Source organism: Pan troglodytes, chromosome 5 (assembly GCF_028858775.2).
Source record: "Pan troglodytes isolate AG18354 chromosome 5, NHGRI_mPanTro3-v2.0_pri, whole genome shotgun sequence".
Classification (NCBI taxonomy): Eukaryota; Metazoa; Chordata; class Mammalia; order Primates; family Hominidae; genus Pan; species Pan troglodytes.
The window spans coordinates 35973375-35992341 of NC_072403.2; the positions used below are offsets into that span (position 1 = coordinate 35973375).

Below are 18967 nucleotides of genomic sequence, written 5' to 3' on the forward strand. Positions count from 1 at the left end.
CTGGAAGCGCAGCATTGGTTACCAATTTTGTGCCTCTCAGTACCAGGGTGAAAGTGAAGACGCAATCTCCCTTGGAAGACGTTAGTCTCCATCTCTAACGCTCCCGAGACACGGTTCGCAATTAATTATGACGTCACAGCCAATCGTCAGCGCGAAAGCCTGACGCTCTAGCCGGCTCTATCTCGCTGCCCCGCCGCGGGCGCAGAGCTGGCGCTCTAGCCCACGGAGTTGGTTAACTCCTCTCACCGGCCCCTGGAAAGGGTTCCAAGTCCTTTAGTACCCGAAGCTGTCTGGGAATTCCGGGCGTTTCGGCTCCTTGGTCGCAGAGGCAGGAGGCGTGCGTGGCAGGAGGGTTCGGGTTATATACTCCTAGGTCCTAGGACAGAATAGTTACGACCTCTGGGACAGGAACTCTTCTTTTGTTAATAAACTTCCAACTCCCTCCTCAGACCCGACCGCATGTCTGTCATGGACCTCGCCAATACTTGCTCCAGCTTTCAGTCGGACCTGGATTTCTGTTCAGATTGCGGCTCGGTCCTGCCTCTGCCCGGGGCTCAGGATACGGTCACCTGTATTCGCTGTGGCTTCAACATCAACGTTCGGGGTGAGAGGCTTGTACGCAGGGGTCCTGGCGGAGGGCGCAGGGTCGGAAGCTTAGGGAACTCAAGATCGGTTGGGTTGAGGAGGGGATCCTAGAGCAGGACATCAGGCGGTTGTACATTTGGTCTAGCGACGAAAACTGAGGGAAAGGATGTAGGGCCTCCTGGCCTAACCAGCCAGGGGAAAGGGGAGGTTTCCGATGTCAGCTCTCTCTGGTTGTCTCCATAACCAGTTCTTACTTGCCTGTGCAGACTTTGAGGGGAAGGTTGTGAAGACTTCGGTTGTGTTCCACCAACTGGGGACAGCCATGCCTATGTCGGTGGAGGAAGGGCCTGAGTGCCAGGGACCTGTGGTAAGCTAATGAGATCAAGAACTGGCTCCATAAGGTGGGTAGGAAAGAAATTGAGGAGTGATTGCAAAGCGCTGGAGAGTTTTGTGCCCAATTCCAAGAGGGAAAAGAGATGTAAACCATCGACGTTTGAGAGGCGTGATCGCCTGATTCCTGTGGGAAGTAAGGGGATATGACCAGGCCTCCCTAACCCACCAGTTTCTTCCCAGGTTGACAGGCGCTGCCCTCGATGTGGTCATGAAGGAATGGCATACCACACCAGACAGATGCGTTCAGCCGATGAAGGGCAAACTGTCTTCTACACCTGTACCAACTGCAAGTGGGTATTCTTTCCCCTCCCTCTGCTCAGTCTGTTTGCTAACTAAACAAATCCAGTGATTTATTTTTTTGTACTAAATGGCCGTTTCCCTTGGTCCCATCCCTTATTTCTGTGCAGTTCTGGTAATAGGGAGATTTGTAGTTGTTTTTTATTTTTTTAAGTTACACTTTTTTAAACCTTTTTATAACCAGTGAAATAAACCTTTTAGGATTTTTTTTTTTTTTTTTTTTTTTTTTTTTTTGACAGGGTGTCGCTCTGTCACCTAGCCTGGAGTACAGTGAGGCAATCTTGGCTCACTGCAACCTCCGCCTCCTGGGCTCAGGTAATCCTCCCACCTCAGCCTCCAAAGTAGCTGGGACCACAGACACATGCCACCACGCCTGGCTTTTTTTTTTTTTTTTTTTTTTCTGTATTTTTAGTAGAGATGGGGTTTCTCTATGTTTCCCAGGCTGGTCTTGAACTTCTGAGCTCAAGTGATCCACCCACCTCAGCATCCCAAAGTGCTGGGATTACAGGCATGAGCCACCCCGCCTGACCTACTTTTAGGATATTTAAAAGGAAATGAAGAAAAAAAAAAAACAACATAAGAAGCAGGTATTGTTTAGTGGTCAGCATCTTATACTGCAGTCTTCAACCGCAGTCAAGGTAGCTTTCTTTGGAGAGACTTAGTCACACATGATTTAGAGAACATGGGCTTTCTGAATGCTTTTAAGACCTCATTTTTGTCTTTGGTGTTCTGCAGTCACTATAGTATATCAAAATACGATTTTCTTTTATTCTGTTTGGGATTTGTTGGACTTTCTGAAACTGAGAGTGGATTTTTTTTTCATCAACCTTGGAAAATTATCAGCCATCATCTCTTTTAATATTCTCTTTCCCCCGTGTTCTCAGTCCTCACATTCTGGACCTCGAATTAGTTACTAGAAAGAGGTTTCTCTCTTCTGTCCTCCATTTCTCTCACCTTTTCATATTTTCAATCGCTTTTCTCTTTATGCCACCTTCTCAGTAATTTCTTCAGGTCCCTCTTCCATGTCACTAATTCTGTCTTCAGTTTATTTCAAGTATTATTATTTTTTACTATTGTTATTATTTAGAGTTCTATTTAATTACTTTTCAAATCTCAATTTTTAAATAATTATCAGTTCTTTAATCATATTTTAAATTGTTCCTTTTATTATTCTTTATATATTTAAAATATTAAATATGGTTATTATATTCTATGTCTCATAATTCTGATATCTGTGGATTTTGTGTGTCTGATGCTGCTGTCTTTTGTTTCTGCTGTCTCTCTCATAGTGCTTTTTTTCTTTGTTTTGTGATTTTTGACTATAAATTCGAGTTTTTTAGAACTTGAACTGTAGGAATTCTTTGAGGCCTTGGGCGAGTGCTGTATTCTCAGCATTTGTGTTTCTTTTCTAGGTGCCTTGAAGCACTATCAAGCTGGAATTACTTTAAATAAATTCTTGGCTTCATGTTTTTTGGAGCAGACAGATAGTATGAATTTGAGCTGCAAATCCATGTAAGGGCTAGCTTATGGTTAGAAATTCTCAGGAGAGAGTTTTCTCTCTTTCTACCTACTGAGACAGTCAAATTCCCCTTCTATAGAGTTGAATTTTTTCTTTTCTTGTTCACTTTTACAAGAAAGGGCAGCCTTTTGCAGTTCCCAAATTTATGCACGGGATCTCCTATCAGACCTTATACATTTTGTCCCTCATTTCCTATGCTTCCAGTGACTGTCACAACAGTATAAAGGGCACCATAGTGTCACTGTCACGTTTCATAGGGACATTAGTTTTAACTTCCCTGTCTCGATTTCTGGTTTTACAGAACTTTTAACCAGTGTGCAGATTGCCTTTACTTTCTTGCCATCTCATCAAAGGATTAAAAATATTCATAGTCAGATATATCTTTTAAAAGTATTTTTTTCCTATCACTGGTTGTCATTTTACCAAAAAAAAAAAATTTAAAAATAAAAAGATTTTTTTTCCCAGCGTGTGGCTTGCCTATTTTCTTAACCCTCTTTAAATGAGCAGAAGTTTTAAGTTTTTATAAGGTTCAGCTTATCCTTTTTTTTTTCTTTTACAGCTAGTGCTTTCTGTGTCCTAAGAAATCTTTGCTTTGAGGTTATAATTCATTGGATATATTTTTAATCCCAGAATTTTTAGTTGTCTTGGAATTAGAATTCGAAGTTTGTTTAGGGGAGCCAGTCCTCAATGATGTCATAAATAAAAGTCCTTCCTTGATTATTTGATTGCATATCTTATCTTATACTACTAGAAACTCATCTTTTGGTGAATATAACAAGTCCTTTCTTTCCTCATAGGTTCCAGGAGAAGGAAGACTCTTGACCTTTTTCCTGGGCAACTCTACAGTCCCTCCCTCCTTTCGGAAGGTGAAAGATACTGGGTTTTTAGATGCCTTGTCCATCCTGTCTGGTTGCAATGTTTTGCTCCCAGAAGAGAATCAGATCATCATGTGGGGATTACCATTGTTCCTGGAGTACTCCTACCCTTAGTTGAATTTCCTTATTAAAGTTATATTTTTCTATAAGACCCTGACATATGTATGTTACTTATAATCTGTCTTATTCCAAAAGGAATTTAAATGAGTTTACAGAGATATATTTATATGAAAAAGAAAAGGGGGAAAAATTAGGACAAAAAAGTAGAGTCAGGAATGAGGCTAATATAAACAAAAAGCAATTGTAAGTATTGCCATACTATTTAAATCTATTTGGTTCCTGAGTTTAGGTTAAGAAAAACTAGGAATTTGGATAGTGAGACATTTAACAGAAATTTTAACCAGATCTCTTTAGCATATAAATTTGGACAACAAAAAATCTGATACTAAGTAATGCCACTAAGTGATCACTATAGGTGAGTATTTTATTAGTACTGAGATAAATACAATACACAGTTGACCCTTGAACAACACAGGTTTGAACTGCTTGAGTCTACATATATGTGGATTTTCTTCTACTTCTGAGACCCATAAGATAGCAGCACATTTAAGCCCTCCTTTTCCTCCTCCTGAGCCTACTCAACATGAAAATGTGATCCACTTCTACTTAATGAATAGTAAATATATTTTCTTTTCCTTATGATTTTCTTAATAATGTTTTCTCTAGCTTACTTGATTGTAAGATTATATGTATTATAAGTATATAATACATATACAAAATGTGTTAATCAACGGTTTATGTTATTGGTAAGGCATCTGGTCAACAGTAGTTAAGTTTTGGGGGAGTCAAAAGTTATATATGGATTTTTGGCTGTTCAGAGGGTCAGCACCCCTTACCCCTATGTTGTTCAAGGATGAATTGTATATCTATTATAATAGATTCTTATATAGAAAGAAAGAAAAAAGTAAAGTCACAAGGAATCCTACTCCACAGAGATAACCAAATTATACTGTATATCTGTGCTTGTGTATATGTGTGTGGCTCTGTATATGTGTGTTGCTATATATGTGTTTGGTTTTTTTAATGGACTAGACATGCTGAACTATATCTTGCTTTTTTCTGTTTGAACTAAAAACTTTCAAGGGGAACAAATGCATACTCAGGTCCCGCATTCCTTGGCTCAAATAGTGATCAAGGGGTTACTGTAATAATTATCATATAATTGTGTGGCCCTTTATATATATTCAGAGCTCTCAAACATAGCTATCTTGTTTGACCCCCCACAGCAACCTGGAGAATGGGCAGGGCAGTCTTCCCCACTGTACGTTTGAACTGTTCTGGCAGTTGACTTTCCTGACCCACTCCTGAAATCTGAAACAAACCTGTTCATGTTTCTACCCTACTTTAAGCCTTTCTCTGGCCCATAACAGTGATTGGATTCAGCTTAATTTCTTAGCAAAGCATAGAGGTTCTTCCATATAACCACTGCCTACCTGTCAAGCTTCATCTGGCACTCCCTCAGATCCAAGCGGTACAAAACTCCATTTCCTGTAGTGCACACATCTACAACTTTTTAAGCTGCTCTTCTAAAAAAACCTACTTGTCGGCCTTCCTGGTTCTTGTTTTACCACTTTCTTTTGCTCTCTAAGAAACGTGCATATATTTTTATAAAATAGCCTATACTGTAATTTACGACCATTTCTCTGCTTCATCCTACTCATCACCCCAGAGAGAACGAATATGTTGGCAGTATGTAACTACATTCAGATTTACAAATCAGACATGGCATTTGTTAATGCCCCAGTGTTTCATATTTTTGTTAGTTTTCAGCATGCCTGTCTTTCCTACTAGAGCTAAAAGGCAGGGTCTGAGCGTCTTACGCGCCTCCATCTTCAAGGCGTAGCACAGTGACTGAAAAAAACCCACGTTGAACGTGCACTAAACTGAACTGCTCAAACACCTACAGGCACAGGGCGAGGGGTAGAACCACATCGCTTGACTCTTAAGTGTGTTTCCAACTGCTCCCACTTCCCGTTTTCTTTAGAGAAACCCAGACCAAACAAGGAAAGGGAAATAGGCCACGGTAGGGTCATTACTATTGCTCCTTAAGCTTCCTCGCCGGTCCACCTACCCAGACAAGGCAAACGGAAATCTGCAGCAGGACTCAGCTTGGTGCACACAACTCCGCCCTCGCCACACCCACTCTGCAGCGTCTGGCCCGGCAATACCCATCTGGGCGCCCCTCCTGCTTCCTCTAGGCTGTGAGTACGCGTGCTGCCCCAGACTCTCCCTCCTCCACCCACACCCGCAGTGACACCCCTTCCGCCAAATTTGTTTCTCTTCCTTTCAGCGCCTGCGCGCTGTCACGTTACGGCGGAACTAATCCAGCGACGCCTGCGCTTTGACGCATTTGGTGCCGTGGAAGGGGAAAAGGGGGACTGCAGTATGCGTCACACCCGGAAGCGGCGAGCCGGAAGTGGGGTTGGCCAGGTTATCCCCAGGGGTGGAGAAGCGGAGGCCCAGGAGGAGGGGGAATAAAGAAGGTGCAGGATCCTGGCTACCACTCTGAATCCGATACCGCTTCTCTTAGACCTCAGCGACAGAAAAAGGGAAGGGTGTCTCATCCCCCTTCCTCCTCTCCTCCCTGTCCTGAGCCTTAGCCATGGCCGAGGCAGGGGCTGGGCTGAGCGAGACCGTCACTGAGACAACGGTTACCGTGACAACCGAGCCCGTGAGAAAGGCGGGGGGGCGGTGCTGTTTAGGGGTCTGGGAGATACTGGGAGGGAGGGGACAGGGATTAGAAGAGTTGTTGGAGGAGCTGGGCCTGGGGATATGGGAGGTGTGGGGTTGAATATCTAGGGCTGGGAGAATCGGAAGGTATTGGAGCTATTTGGAGTGGCAGAGATGGTGCAGGAGGCAGGTCAAGGAACTTGTAATAGGGAGGTACAGTTAGGATATAGGTGTTGCTGCTTGGGGTGGGTGGTTATGTGTGTAAGTAATAAACGAAAGGGAAAGTGAGGATTAAGGAGCCAGGAAGATGTTGGGAGGAAATCAAAGGTAGTGTAAGAAAGCATGGTTGGAGGCCAACTTATCAATATTATCAATATTGATATTCGAATAAATATTTATTGAATGGATGAATGTAAAAGGAAGTGGCAGGAATGAGGAAACAAGAAAAGGAGATGAAAAGAGGTATTTTGAGAAATCAGAGAGCAAAGATGTAAATGGAGAAACAAGAAGTATTTATCCAAAAACATGTTAAGTTGCCTTCAAAGGGAGAAGGTTGCATTGGGCTTAATACTCTTGGATTAAAGGAAGTTTAGTAATTAATAGATTAGTAATACTTGCTACTAGAGATGCCAGGATGCCAGAGAATAGGTGGATAAGAGGTAGAGAGGCCTGGAGCTTGAGAATGAGAGAGGTTTTGTTTGTTTTTTTAAGAGAAAAAGAATAGGGGATCTGGAAAAAGGAAGGGAGATCAAAGATTAGGTGCTGGGGACTGAAAAATAATTTTCATGTATTAATACTACCAAGGATGATTTGGGGAGGAAGACGGAGAAACAGCAAGGATTATATTTTCCTTTGAAGAGTTGCTGGGACCTTTCCTAGGTTAGGAATTGTGTCTTCTCTTATACTGGTGGTATAAGAACAGGAAATAATACTTATTCCTCAAGGGACTATCTGAGGTAAAAGACCTGTTCTGTTTTTTCTTCTGTCAGCTCCTCTGGTGCTATGTCTATGGTACTGATTGAGCTAAAGAAGAAAAGAGAGGAGGTTCCCTGGGAGGGAGTGGGAAAGGTTAGTAAGAGGGGACTAGATAGGTATGCTCATCCTTAACCTTCTAGGAGAACCGGAGCCTTACCATCAAACTTCGGAAACGGAAGCCAGAGAAAAAGGTAGAATGGACAAGTGACACTGTGGACAATGAACACATGGGCCGCCGCTCATCAAAATGTGAGTAATTGTTGGCCCGCAGTAGCCCTGGAGTTCTGGCTCCCTTCAGCATATCTTGTATCTACTCATATCCACTGGCTTTCCAGAAGCCCCCAGATGTTCATAGTTCTGTCACTTTTTTGGTGGTGCTGTGGTATCAGGGAAAGAGGTAGGGAAGGGCTAGAACTGGAATTGCCTAGGTCTGACAGCAAGAAGTGTCAGAGGTGGGAGAAGTGGGGCTTTGAATTCGTGGCTCTCTAAGAGGACAAGAGGGGTGGGGCCTGAGTCCCAGAGGGTGGGCCTGGGGAAGCTGGATCCTGGAAGGTAGGAGAAAATAGGAATTTTCACTGAGTTTGAGTGGGAATGGAACTGACTATATATCTTACCCTTCCTCCTCTTTAACTGGGCTCCTCCCTCTAAATCTAGGCTGCTGTATTTATGAGAAACCTCGGGCCTTTGGCGAGAGCTCCACGGAAAGTGATGAGGAGGAAGAAGAGGGCTGTGGTCATACACACTGTGTACGTGGCCACCGCAAAGGACGGCGTCGTGCAACCCTAGGACCGACCCCCACCACCCCTCCCCAGCCTCCTGACCCTTCCCAGCCCCCTCCAGGGCCAATGCAGCACTAAATCCCTCTCTCCTCCACCATTCCTATGTCTGTCTGGCCCTAAATGTATCCATGTGGCTACTTCTCCAGCCCCCTCCTTCCCTCTCTTCTGCCTGATAGAGGGAAGAGAAAGAGGAGGACGAACAGAGATCCTGGAATTCTGACTTGCTGCTATTCCAGAACCCAGCCTCCTGGGTTTCCCCAGTCCTCATTTTTCCTCCCAATACCCACCCTTCTCTCTCGAGGGATCTAGGCACCTTGGTCCCAGTGTCTTCCTTTTGTTCTCACTGCCAAACTGCCTGTCCTGGGATCTAGTTATCTTGGCCCTGCACTCTCAACATGAGTAGCGAACACTTAAATTGGGTTTTCAACAGTCCCAGCTTTCACTGCCAGGGTCCCAGTCAGATTCCAGGAATTTGCGCCCTAACTTTGCTTGCTAATCCTGGTTTAGAGCTATCCCACTAAAATATTTAATCCTAATTCTTAGTCCTTGCCTGTGAGATATGAGGTCTTACAGGAGACCTCAGAGCTCCCAGCCCTTCTCCTCCTGCTAACCCTTCTCACACCCTCAAGAGGAGTTAGAAAAGAGGTCCTTGTCATTCTCACCTCTTATGGAAAATGGAACAAGAAATAATCATATCCTTTCTTCCCACCCTTCTCCTGTGATTTAGGATTTCTGACAAAGCTGGCTTGAGATTGGTCACTTAGAGCCAACTGTCTCCTCCGCCTTTTGTTTTTCAGCTTCAGAGACAGATCCAATATAGTCCCAGGGACCTGGGTCTCTGGGAGAGGAAGGAAGAGGGAGGGAGCAAAGAGATTGGGGTATGTCCCCTGTAGTACACTCTTACCTCTTACTTCCTAGACTTTGATTTCTCCGGCAGCCCAGATGTTCAGTTCTCTTGGCCCCTCTCTACCCCTTACTGAGATCTGGTTTTCATTTTCCGGTCCTTTTGCCATACACAGTTACAGAGATCAGTCAAATCCATACCACCACTGAGATCTCATTTATTGCCACAGATGCACAAAATAAATAACCCAAAATCACAAAATGTGTTAAATATGGGCCCATTTATACTTATGGGGAAGGGTGTGAGACTATACACAAGGATGAGTTTGGAGATGTCTGAAGTATTCCCAGGTTGAGGAGGAGAGAGGGGAAATAGCACCATTGGTTCCTTTCTGTGAGTATGTGCGGGGAGAAGTTTCAAGAAGGTTCTTATGGAAAAAAGGCTGTGAGCATAGAAAGCAGTCATAGGAAGTTGGGGAACTAGCTTGTCCCTCCCCACCCCCAGATCCCGCAAAAGAGGTACAAAGCTTCCCAGAGGGCCACAGGGCCCAGACCAGAGTCAAGCCTCTTGTTTTAGGAGAAACCTCAGTGGACAGACAGGGTAGCCCAGTCCTTAGATCTGTGGGGAAGTCCCTGAGCCCTTCTGGAGCTAGGAGAGGCAAGAGTGGGAGTCAAGTATTTGACCAGCAGAGCCTCTATGTAGGAAACATGGTCACTTTACCAATACTGATGGGGAGGGCCTGTTCCCCATTGCAGGCCTAGAATGGTTTGAATGGGAGAAGTCAGGAAGTACTGTAGTAGCTGTAGGGGAGAGAAGATTCTGAGAGCCAGAAGGCAGGAATGGATTTGGTTTTGAGCAGGGATGTGGAAACGTGGAGACCAGGTGAGGTCTCATTATTTTGGGGGGAAAATGTGGGTTGCTATTAATACTCCTGCAATGGGCATGTGAATGTGTTCCCAGAAATGAGTGGGGAATTCCACGCCCAAAAAGCAGCTGCAGGGCCAGTGGCCGGGCCAAACTTCTAGTTGGAGACGAGACTCAGCTTTCCGCTGGTACAATGCGGAGCGGAGCACGAGGGTCGCAGGTGCAGAACAGCGGGAAGATGCGCTCCCCCAGGGGGCCAGGCGCCTGGAAGGCGTAAAGCAGGTCGAGTGAGCGGCCGTCGTAGAAGGCCACGCGGCCCCGCTCCCAGTCCAGGTCCACGCGAATGCGCCGCGGCGGGGGCTCAACACCGCCCAGCAGGGTGGGCTCGGGTGCCGTGAGGGCCCACAGGCGGCCGCCGCGGCCCTCCACGGCCCACACGGCCCCCGCAGGGCACAGCCTTACGCAGCCCTTGCGTTGCACTGATTCCCCGGCCGCGCCCACTGCATAGTGGCTCTCCTCGTCGTCCTCATCCTCCCCAGAAGAGTCTCTGCAGGAGGCGGCGTCCGCAGTCTCCACCTCCCAGCAGTGGCGGCCGGCCCCGAAGCCCTGCGCACCCAGCACAGCTGGGAGCTGATCGAAGCGCTTGGGGCCGTCAGGGGGCGCGGGCGTCCCTGGTGGGGCCAGTTGTACGCTGCGGCGGTCGGCGGAGATGAGCAGGCGGCGGTGTGCGGTCCCAGGGTCCAGGGTCAGGTCGGCTGGAGACGGGGAGGCAGGGAGAGGACCTCATGAGAGAGTTTTCTAAATCACAGGCGGGGTAGGGTGGAGAATAGTCAACGAAGATCACGTAAAAGACTGAGAGCTAGTGACCCCACAACAGCTCAAAAGGTGACTGCAGGACCAAAAAGAAGGAAGGCATATGAAGAGCAGGCCTGGGCAATATCAGACCTTGTACTGATGCACCACTTCTGTAGAACTGGACCTGGGGAAGGATCGTACTGGCCCAGTGCAGGGAGCACAGCAGGAAGATCAAATGAGAGGTTGTCTCGTTTGTGGGGTTGGGGGAGGAAGAGTGAGGCTGATCTGACTTCGAGGGAGGAGTAAGGACTGATACCTCAATCTGCATCATCTGGGGTGGGGCATGGGAGCTGGGTCAGCAAAATGGGGAAGGTTCATCTAAAGAGAAAGTCATACTGATACTGGAACCTCAAGTAATGGGAGGGGCACAGGGAGGAATCCAAGGTATCCTGAGAAACCAGCCCACCCACCCACAGGAATGGGGGGGTGGGGTGGACAGGCCTATTTCTGTAGGGGTTGTGGGGCAGAGGAGGAGAGCAGGTGGTGATAGCCAGAGACCAGAAAAAGAACCATTGGCCTTATATGTATGGGGTGCTTTGAAGAAAAATTTCTGGATTAGGGGTGTCAGAAGCAATCTGGACTGGGCAAGATGGTGGATGACCAAGATGGTGGACCATCTTCTCTAGGCAGTTTAAAGAAGGGTAGAGGCACCCTTCTTCTTGGGAGTGAGTGAGGAAAGAAGGGTCAAGGAGATGCTGGGGTCCCCTTCCAGGGAGGAGTGACGAGAGGTGGTGGAAGCAGAGATTTTTGAGAGGCACCTAACCTTCAGGGATCTGTTGTTTGAATGTATGAAAAAGGAAGAGGGAAAATGGCTGGAATATGAGGAATCGAGGATAGACATTGTTATAGGCTGAACTGTGCCCTCCCCCACTCCACACACACACACAAAGATAGGTTGAAGTCCTCCAAACCTCAGAATGTTACCTTGTTTTGAAACAGGATCTTTACATAGGTAATCAAGTTAAAATGAAGGTCATTAGGGTGGGCTCTAATCCAGATTGCTGACTTACAAAAAGAGGAAATTTGGACACAGAGACAGATGCATACAAAAGAAAATGTGCAGACCTATCACCCAAAGAACATGTGAGGCTACCAGAGGCTAGGAGACAGGCATGGAACAGATTCTGTCTCATGGCCCTCAGAAGGAACCAACACTGCTGACACCTTGATTTCAGACTTCTACCTCCTGAACTTTGAGATAAATGTCTGTTGTTTCAGCCACCTACTTTGCGGTGCTTCATTAGAGCAGTACTAGGAAACTAATGCAGACATCAAAAAGGACCTGATCACTTTTTAGGGCTAAAAGGAAGAAAATCTAACACAGACTCTCATTCAATTCCCTTCCCTCCCTTCTTCTTTCCTTACCTGTCAGTCTATGAAGCATGTTTTTGACCACTGGATAATCTTCAGGGAGATCATCCTCTGAATTAGATGACTTGGGTGTTGGGACTTCAAATCTACACAGATGAGGGGAAGGGTCAGGAAATCAGCCCTCTGATCCTAATGCCCCCACGCATACCCCACTCACATCTCTGGAGGAAGAAGGGATGAGGCTATACCCCAGAAAACCTGCCTATTAATGGGAACAAAGGTGTGGGCCGGCCCAGTGAGAACGTGATGGCTGTGGCAGCTGGTGAGAAAAGGAAGGAACAGAAAAGTGGAACTCACCGTCTCCATGTCTTCCTCATATCCTAGGATGGGCAGAAACAAACATGGATGTGAGCTCTGGGCTTCATTCCCTGGGGCATCCTTCCCTATCTCTCCCCTCCTCAGGTGAGTTCTGTCTGAGTTAGCAGTGTCCCTCCTCACCTTTCAGAGTGATCTCACCTCTTTACACCCTGTGCTCCTTTCCCTCTCATTCTCCTCCTTCACCTTTCATGATCCCTCCTTCCTCTCACCCCATCACTTTTCCCTCATCCTCCTAACTCCATCCCCACTGTCCTCCCCCTTTCCACTCCCCAAGGGTTCTCAATTCTCTTTTCCCAGGCTCGTCCATGACTGTTTCTTGTCCTCAGAGCCCTTGCCTTCCTTGCTGCCTCCTCAGTCCCATTCTCTGTCTCTTTCAGCGGCCCCATCCTTATCTACCTTCCCCAGTGCATCCCAGAAAAACATCTGTCCCTTCCTCCCTCCATCACACAGACCAAACACACACCCAGAGCCCTCGGGCTAAGAGTTGGTATATAAAAGCCTTACAATAAAGCTGCTTCCCCTCTTGCAATAAAAGCCCAGTGGCATTTATTGGGCCCTTTGCTTTGTGTCTCTGGACCCTGGCCAGGGAGGCAGCTAGACTTGAATGTGTCCCAAAAGGCCCAGCAGATCCACGGAGTACTATGGGAGCCAGGAGAGGGCACTGGATGCTCCCCTCCAAACACTGGGATACCGACCCCTCCACTTCACTGTCTAGTGCTGATGGCTGGAGCAGGCCGATATGGTGGAGCGGGGGAGAGAGAAACAATTTGCCTAATTGTGCCAATTACTCTCAGACTAATTAGGTCTATGAAGACTTCAAAGGGCAGAAGCAAGACCCAAGACCAGCTTGGCTGCTGGGAAGAAGCCAGTCAGGAGTCCCAGACGCCCAGGGGTCGGTCGGGCAAGGGAATGGGCTGGTTAGTGGCCAAGGAGCCGGGGCCCAGGAGAGGCGCGGGGGGTAGATGGGTGGTAAGACTGGGATGTGGAGAGGAGCCAGAGGCCCCAGCGGCTGTTCTCCCGCACCTCGCCTCCACCCCTGGCCGCTCCTGCCTGGGGCCTTGGGAGGAGCCGAAATAACAATAACAAACAACACAGAGCTTAGCTTGAGCCAGAGTCCGAGACCAACCCCCACGACGCTACGGGGAGGTTTGGATATGCCCCAACCCCTTGCTCCCTTCCTCCATCCTCTTGTCAGTCCCCTCCTCCCCAGCTTTTTCTCCGCCCCCAACCCACCAGCCCAGCCTCCTGCTCCCGCTCCTCTAAGCAGGTTCTGCCCTCGCCCACCATCCTCCCAGGACCCCTCCTCACCCTCAGCTGGGTCGGCTCTCCCTTCCGCCCGCCTCTCCCTCCCCTCCGCCAGCTCTCCTCCTCCCGGGCGCCTGCGGCTGCCCTGCCAAAACTTCTGCAGTTCCCGTGCCCTTCGCGGCGACTCCAGGGCTCTCCGCGTTCTATCCGGTACCCCTTCTCTGCCTCCCCAGTCTCTTCTCTCCAGCCCCTCTCACAAGGTCCAGCCTCCTCCCCTGTGGACCAAGTGTCAACTCCATCCATCGTCCTTCCGGGCGCCTCTCACCTTGAGGACCCAGGGTCCTCGCCCCCTCATCCTTTGCTTTTCTCTCCCCACCCCATCCTTTGCCTAAACTTCCACAGGGCCTCCGGCTCCAGCCGTGCCATTCCCGGCTTCCCCGGGAACCTCCCGCTTCCACCAACAACTCCGCGACGCGCGCCCAGCCTCACCTCTCCGGGCAGGTCCAGGCAGCCCATGGTGGGGATGCGCCCCCCTCGGCGTCTCCCCGCACGGGCCCCAGGCTCAGCCAGTTTCTCTCGCAGCTCGCGGCTGATTCGCACCTCCACCGCCAGCCGCACATTAGACCTCAGGCTGCGGCGGGGGCACGGCAGGCCGCAGCAGGGACAGGCGGTGGGGGACGCCTCGGTGCCGGTCGCCGGCGGAGTCCCCCAGCGGCGGGCCAGACACGCGCGGCAGAAGCTGTGCTCGCACGCCAGAAGCACCGGGTCCTCGAAGGAGCCCCCGCACAGAGGACACGTCGCCAGCTGCTCCAGACGCTCCACCAGCCCCGGGCCCAGCTCGGGCGCATCCATGGAAAGCCAGGATCTGGACGCCGCCCCTTCCGCGACCACCGTGACCGCCTTCGAGCGCGCAGATGGCGGGCCGCCCCTGCTGCTTGCTGTGTAGATGCCCTTCTCTCCAACTCCCGCATTAACTTTTGCCGCTTTCCGCCCCTCTCCTGGGATTGCCTCTCTCTTCAACCAGAGTCTCAGTCTCGTCAAATCTCTCCACCACATCAGGCTTTATAGGGAGGGAGGAGGCTCCCACGGGAGGTAAACACCAGGCCTTGCGTAACGCCTCATCTGGTTCTCCTGCTTCCCGGGTAAGGTTTGGGGGAGCAGGGAGGGGAGAATAGCACACCTGGTTCCCAGAGCCTAGAAGGCGGTCACTAGAGGGCGCTCTGGGGCGGGGTAGCCCTGTGTGGGGAGGGTAGCCCCCTGTGACCCCCTGAAGAGCCCCAATTTTACCTTCCCCTCCGCCTGTGGTACGCGCATGGGCCGGGTGCCCAGGCTCACTCTTGGCATGTGCGCCCACATTGCCAAGGTGTGAGTCATTCCAGGTGGCTGGCACACCTACATCTGGGGGCTGGGGGCCGGAAGCACAGATCCTGGTTTGTGTGGCTTTGGCAAGCCTCTGAGTGTTGATGTGTGGTTTTCACTCCCGGTGCCTCTCGCCTTTCCATCTTCCTTCCTTACCTATTAAGGGCTTAAGGGCATTCTGCAGCTCTGGGGTAAGGGGTGGGGAGCAGGCGCCCATACTCCGGCCTCAGGGAGTCGGGGCAGAGCTCTTTCAGCTCTACTTCTGGCCAGCTCCCAGGGCCTCTCCTTACTTTCTTCGTAAGTCTCTCTTTCTGGTTCTTTCTCTCTGTTTTTCCCCGTGTGTGATTTTATTACCAGTTTTCTCTTTCCTTCCTTCTTTGGAATGTACCCGGTATTATCTATTTCAACTCTGGTAGTTCACAGAGGCCCAGAGAACTGGAATAGCCAAGGTCACATAGCAAGGGAATGACCAGAAGTGGAGCCCTACCCTGGTCTTCTGACTTGTGTTCTTGCTGTGACTCAACCCTGCCTTTTTCAGTTGCAGATCCCTGGGACCCCCTCCTGCTTCCTGATTTTTTTCTGGTGTTCCTTTGTGCCTTCATTCCTCACCTCCATCTCTCTCTTTTTCTCCTTACCTGCTCCTCTCCCCACCTCTCCTCTTCCTCCCTGCTCCCTCCTCTTCCTAGCTTCTCTACCCTTCCAATGCCAGGCCTAGCTAACTGGATACTCATGGGGGTTTGTGCATAAGTAAACATCCAGATGTCTACAACTATGATCACCCACACTGTTATATAACATGTGTCTGCATCCATCAGTGTCCAAATGCCCAAATGTGCACAAACTTGCAGACAGAAGCATTCATGTAATACAAACATCACAGCTAAATATAATGTGTATGAATAGCCTCATATGCATTGAATATCACTGGGATAAATGTCCAGTATTATTTAGAAACAGATGGACATGCTCAAAGAAAACAGGCAAAGAGACAGATACTCTATCATCAGTTTTATTATTAATAAGAACAACAGTATAACAGCAGTAAGTCTTTATGCAGCAGCAGGACTTTATTAGGCACCCCCTCCAGGCACTCTTCTTCTGCCTCCCCCATACTTATCAGGGAGACACTCAAATATGACACCCTGATAAACAAACCTACACAAACAAACACACGTACATTCATCTTGGAACAACCCTCCCAGCTCAGTGCTCATAAAACACACAGATACCCAAGCATAAGACTACAGTTGTGACTGAAATCTATTTTGTAAAAGATGCACTTCTATGCTCTGATAGGTAGCATAGAGAGATAGCAGCATGAGAAGTGATCGGCCTGACATTGCTGGCTTTGGAGACTGAGGCAGGAAGCCGCAAGCTAAGGAAGTGGGTAACCTCTGGAAGCTGCAAAAGACGAGGGAATGGATTCTCTAGCAGACCATTCAGAAGGAACCTAGCACTGCTGACACCTTAATTTTTGCCCGGTAAGACCCATTTCAGACTCTGAACTACAGAATAATAAAGTAACAAATGTGTATTGTTTCAAGCCCCTAAGTTTGTGGTAATTTGTTACAGTATCAATAGGAAACTAATACACAAGATTGCCTTTTCTCCTCCAGTCTCTGGCTCTCTGAGTCTGTTTGCACTTCTGTGTTGTTGCACCTTCCAGTTTGTCATATTTTCTGGATGTCTCTGCCTCTCTTGACCTTCTTTTCAGTCTCCTGTTATCTCTTTTCCTTCATTGTCCTGGCTTATCCCCAACTCCAAGGCCTCTCAGGATCTTTTTGGATCTGGGCTTGAAGTACTGGAGAAATGTCTCTGAGACTCCTCAAGAACCTCAATTGTCACCAATCCAAGTGCCTTGCCATGGCCCTCATGGGCTTGTCAGCGGTTAACAGCTTCAGTTGCACATTAGAATTATCTGGGAAACTTTAAAACTCCTGATGCCCAAGTGACACCTCAGACCAATTAAACGGACACTCTGGGGATGGGTCCCAGGTGTCAGTACTTTCAAAAGCTTTCCAGATGATTCCAGTGTTTAGCTAACAGGAGAACCATGGTCTTGAATGACGGCTGTTCATGTGGGCTGGTCGATCCATTTTGCTCCTTGTGCTCTGGCTGCAGTGCCTTCTACTTCTCGTTCCCCGAGCCACTGCTGGTGCGGCTGCACCGCCTTTGCACTCGCTGTTCCCTCTGCCTGGGCCCCTGCTCCTCCAGAGCTTCACATGGCTTTCTCCATTTTCTCACTCATGTCTCAACCCAAAGGTAACATTCAGAGAGGACTTCTTTTACCACTTGTATCTCAAGTGGTCTTTCTCAAAGGTATTCACTATCTCTTTACCCATATTTATTATCTTCATGCTATTCATTACTGTCTGCAATGATCTATTTATGGACTTTTGATCTGTCTCTGTCCAATAGAAGGTAAGTGAACAGGGACCTAACCTTCATGTTCGCTGCTGCTTTCCCTGCACCTAGAATAGCACCTGGCACACAGTGAGCCTTAATAAACTTAGGTCCAGTTGTTGAATTGCTCATTACACTGATTGGACAATCTGAGAGGGTCATTTGATTGACTCTGCTTAGACCTTGTTATCCTTCTCAACCAATAGTCATGCCTCACTGGCAGATGCCAGGCATAGTGCTGGGAAACGCTCATGTGTTGTAAGACATATGGTGCTCAGTCTGGCTAGGAAGCTCATGACTAGCTGTCATTTGCCTTCCATAACCAGATGGTGAGGATTCCTGCTAACAAAGCATCAGCTCAACCTTTACGTCCAGGTTACAATGAGTTCATACCTAATGGTTCCAGGACACCAGTAAGGGAAAAGGCATTTGGAGACAGACTCTGCCTGGAAACATCTCACTTCTCAAGACCTTCTCCCTCCCTTTCCAGAACAACTCTATACTTGATGCTCTAATCACCACTGAGTTCATTCTATTTCCAGAGAGCCAGAAGGGTGGATGTGATTTTACGTGTGTCAGCTTGGCTTGGCTTGATCCAGTTGACCATGACGGGATCCTGTCTCTCTGCTAGGATCCACATCTTCCTTCCTTAATGTAGGTATCTCCTAAATAACTGTTCCCACCCCTTTCCAACTCCTTCCAGGATTCCTACTTGTGGTGTTGTGAAGTGTGACAGCTTGATACCCATGCATGGCACTAGGGAATGTCAGAGGTGGGACAGGCCTTGACCCATCCCTTCTTTTCCTTCTCTTCATTTTTTTCTTCTATCCTTTCATTTATCCTTCAGTCTCTCGCCTCCATATTAGCAACATCTTCATGCTTTTAAAAGCCGCACGAGTCTTTAGAAGCTTTCCAGAGGGAGAGATAAGTATGATAGAGGAGTTTGGGAGACTGATCACAGGAGAGTCATGGTCCCTGCCCGTAGGAAGTGTGATAAGGCAGGTAAAGTGTATCCATCATCAACAAAATTTAGCATTACTGAATTAGGGTGTGTAAGAAGGCAGATAAAGTGTATCCATCATCAACCTAAATCTGTCATTACCAAATTTTAAAGGTGCAGTGACGGGGGAAGAGTGAGGGAGGATTCTGTTGACAGATTGAAGGACAAGTGGGAATCATTTCAGGAAGTCTTCCAGGAGGAGGTGACCTGTAAAAGAAGTGAAGGTTGTGTTGACTGGAAGAGAAGTGAAAAGGCCTGAACAAAGAATGTGAAGCATCTCTGGGGAGAAAACTGGATTGGGAAAAGAAGGGCTAGGAGGTAAGAAATCAAAATGAAGGAGACCATAATTCTTTCTCAATTCCCACTCACTATGCCCTTCCCAAAGATTTTCTTCAATCTTGGTTGTTTCTATAATGACTCATTTTTTTAAGGACTTGGATGTTTACACTGTGCTTTAACATAGCTGGAAATTCTATTAGACCGGAGCAGTTTTCCTATGCAACTACTCCAAGGACTCTGAGTAAAACTTGCCCTGAATGGGGGAGGCAGTTTTAG

At 48.1% G+C, this 18967-nt stretch overlaps 4 protein-coding genes across 48 annotated transcripts in view; 2 read left to right on the top strand and 2 right to left on the bottom strand.

Moving 5' to 3' along the window:
- LOC104006775 (uncharacterized) overlaps positions 1–5938 on the bottom strand; it is a 123070-nt gene extending 117132 nt beyond the window's left edge. For 11 of the 44 annotated variants that reach the window (XR_010157650.1, XR_010157646.1, XR_010157647.1 and 8 more), the window contains exon 1: positions 44–141. The gene's annotated coding sequence lies outside the window, so the exon portion shown is untranslated. Of the gene's footprint in view, positions 1–22; positions 162–5800 lie in introns of those variants that run through there. The other 33 variants (XR_010157630.1, XR_010157625.1, XR_010157619.1 and 30 more) reach the window with 6 other exon arrangements.
- Positions 460–3616, top strand: POLR1H (RNA polymerase I subunit H). Its single transcript, NM_001071808.1, has 4 exons — positions 460–604; positions 852–952; positions 1159–1268; positions 3592–3616. The coding sequence occupies exons 1-4, from the start codon at positions 460–462 to the stop codon at positions 3614–3616; spliced, it is 381 nt and encodes a 126-aa protein (NP_001065276.1).
- Positions 5840–9258, top strand: PPP1R11 (protein phosphatase 1 regulatory inhibitor subunit 11). 2 transcript variants are annotated; one of them, XM_054685539.2, is made up of 4 exons: positions 5840–5930; positions 6020–6400; positions 7515–7623; positions 8029–9258. In XM_054685539.2, exons 2-4 carry the CDS (start codon positions 6332–6334, stop codon positions 8229–8231), a joined length of 381 nt encoding a protein of 126 aa, XP_054541514.1. In that variant the 5' UTR covers positions 5840–5930; positions 6020–6331; the 3' UTR covers positions 8232–9258. The 2 variants fall into 2 exon arrangements, with proteins under 2 accessions (XP_054541514.1, NP_001065285.1); NM_001071817.1 differs by lacking the exon at positions 5840–5930 and having other exon boundaries at positions 6332–6400; positions 8029–8231.
- A 777-nt stretch (positions 9259–10035) lies between these two features.
- On the bottom strand, positions 10036–14706 carry RNF39 (ring finger protein 39). The gene is given in 4 exon segments (NM_001114168.1): positions 10036–10616; positions 12082–12173; positions 12385–12407; positions 14140–14706. Coding segments are annotated over 4 exon segments (1263 nt in total).
- Between the last annotated feature and the right edge of the window lie 4261 nt (positions 14707–18967).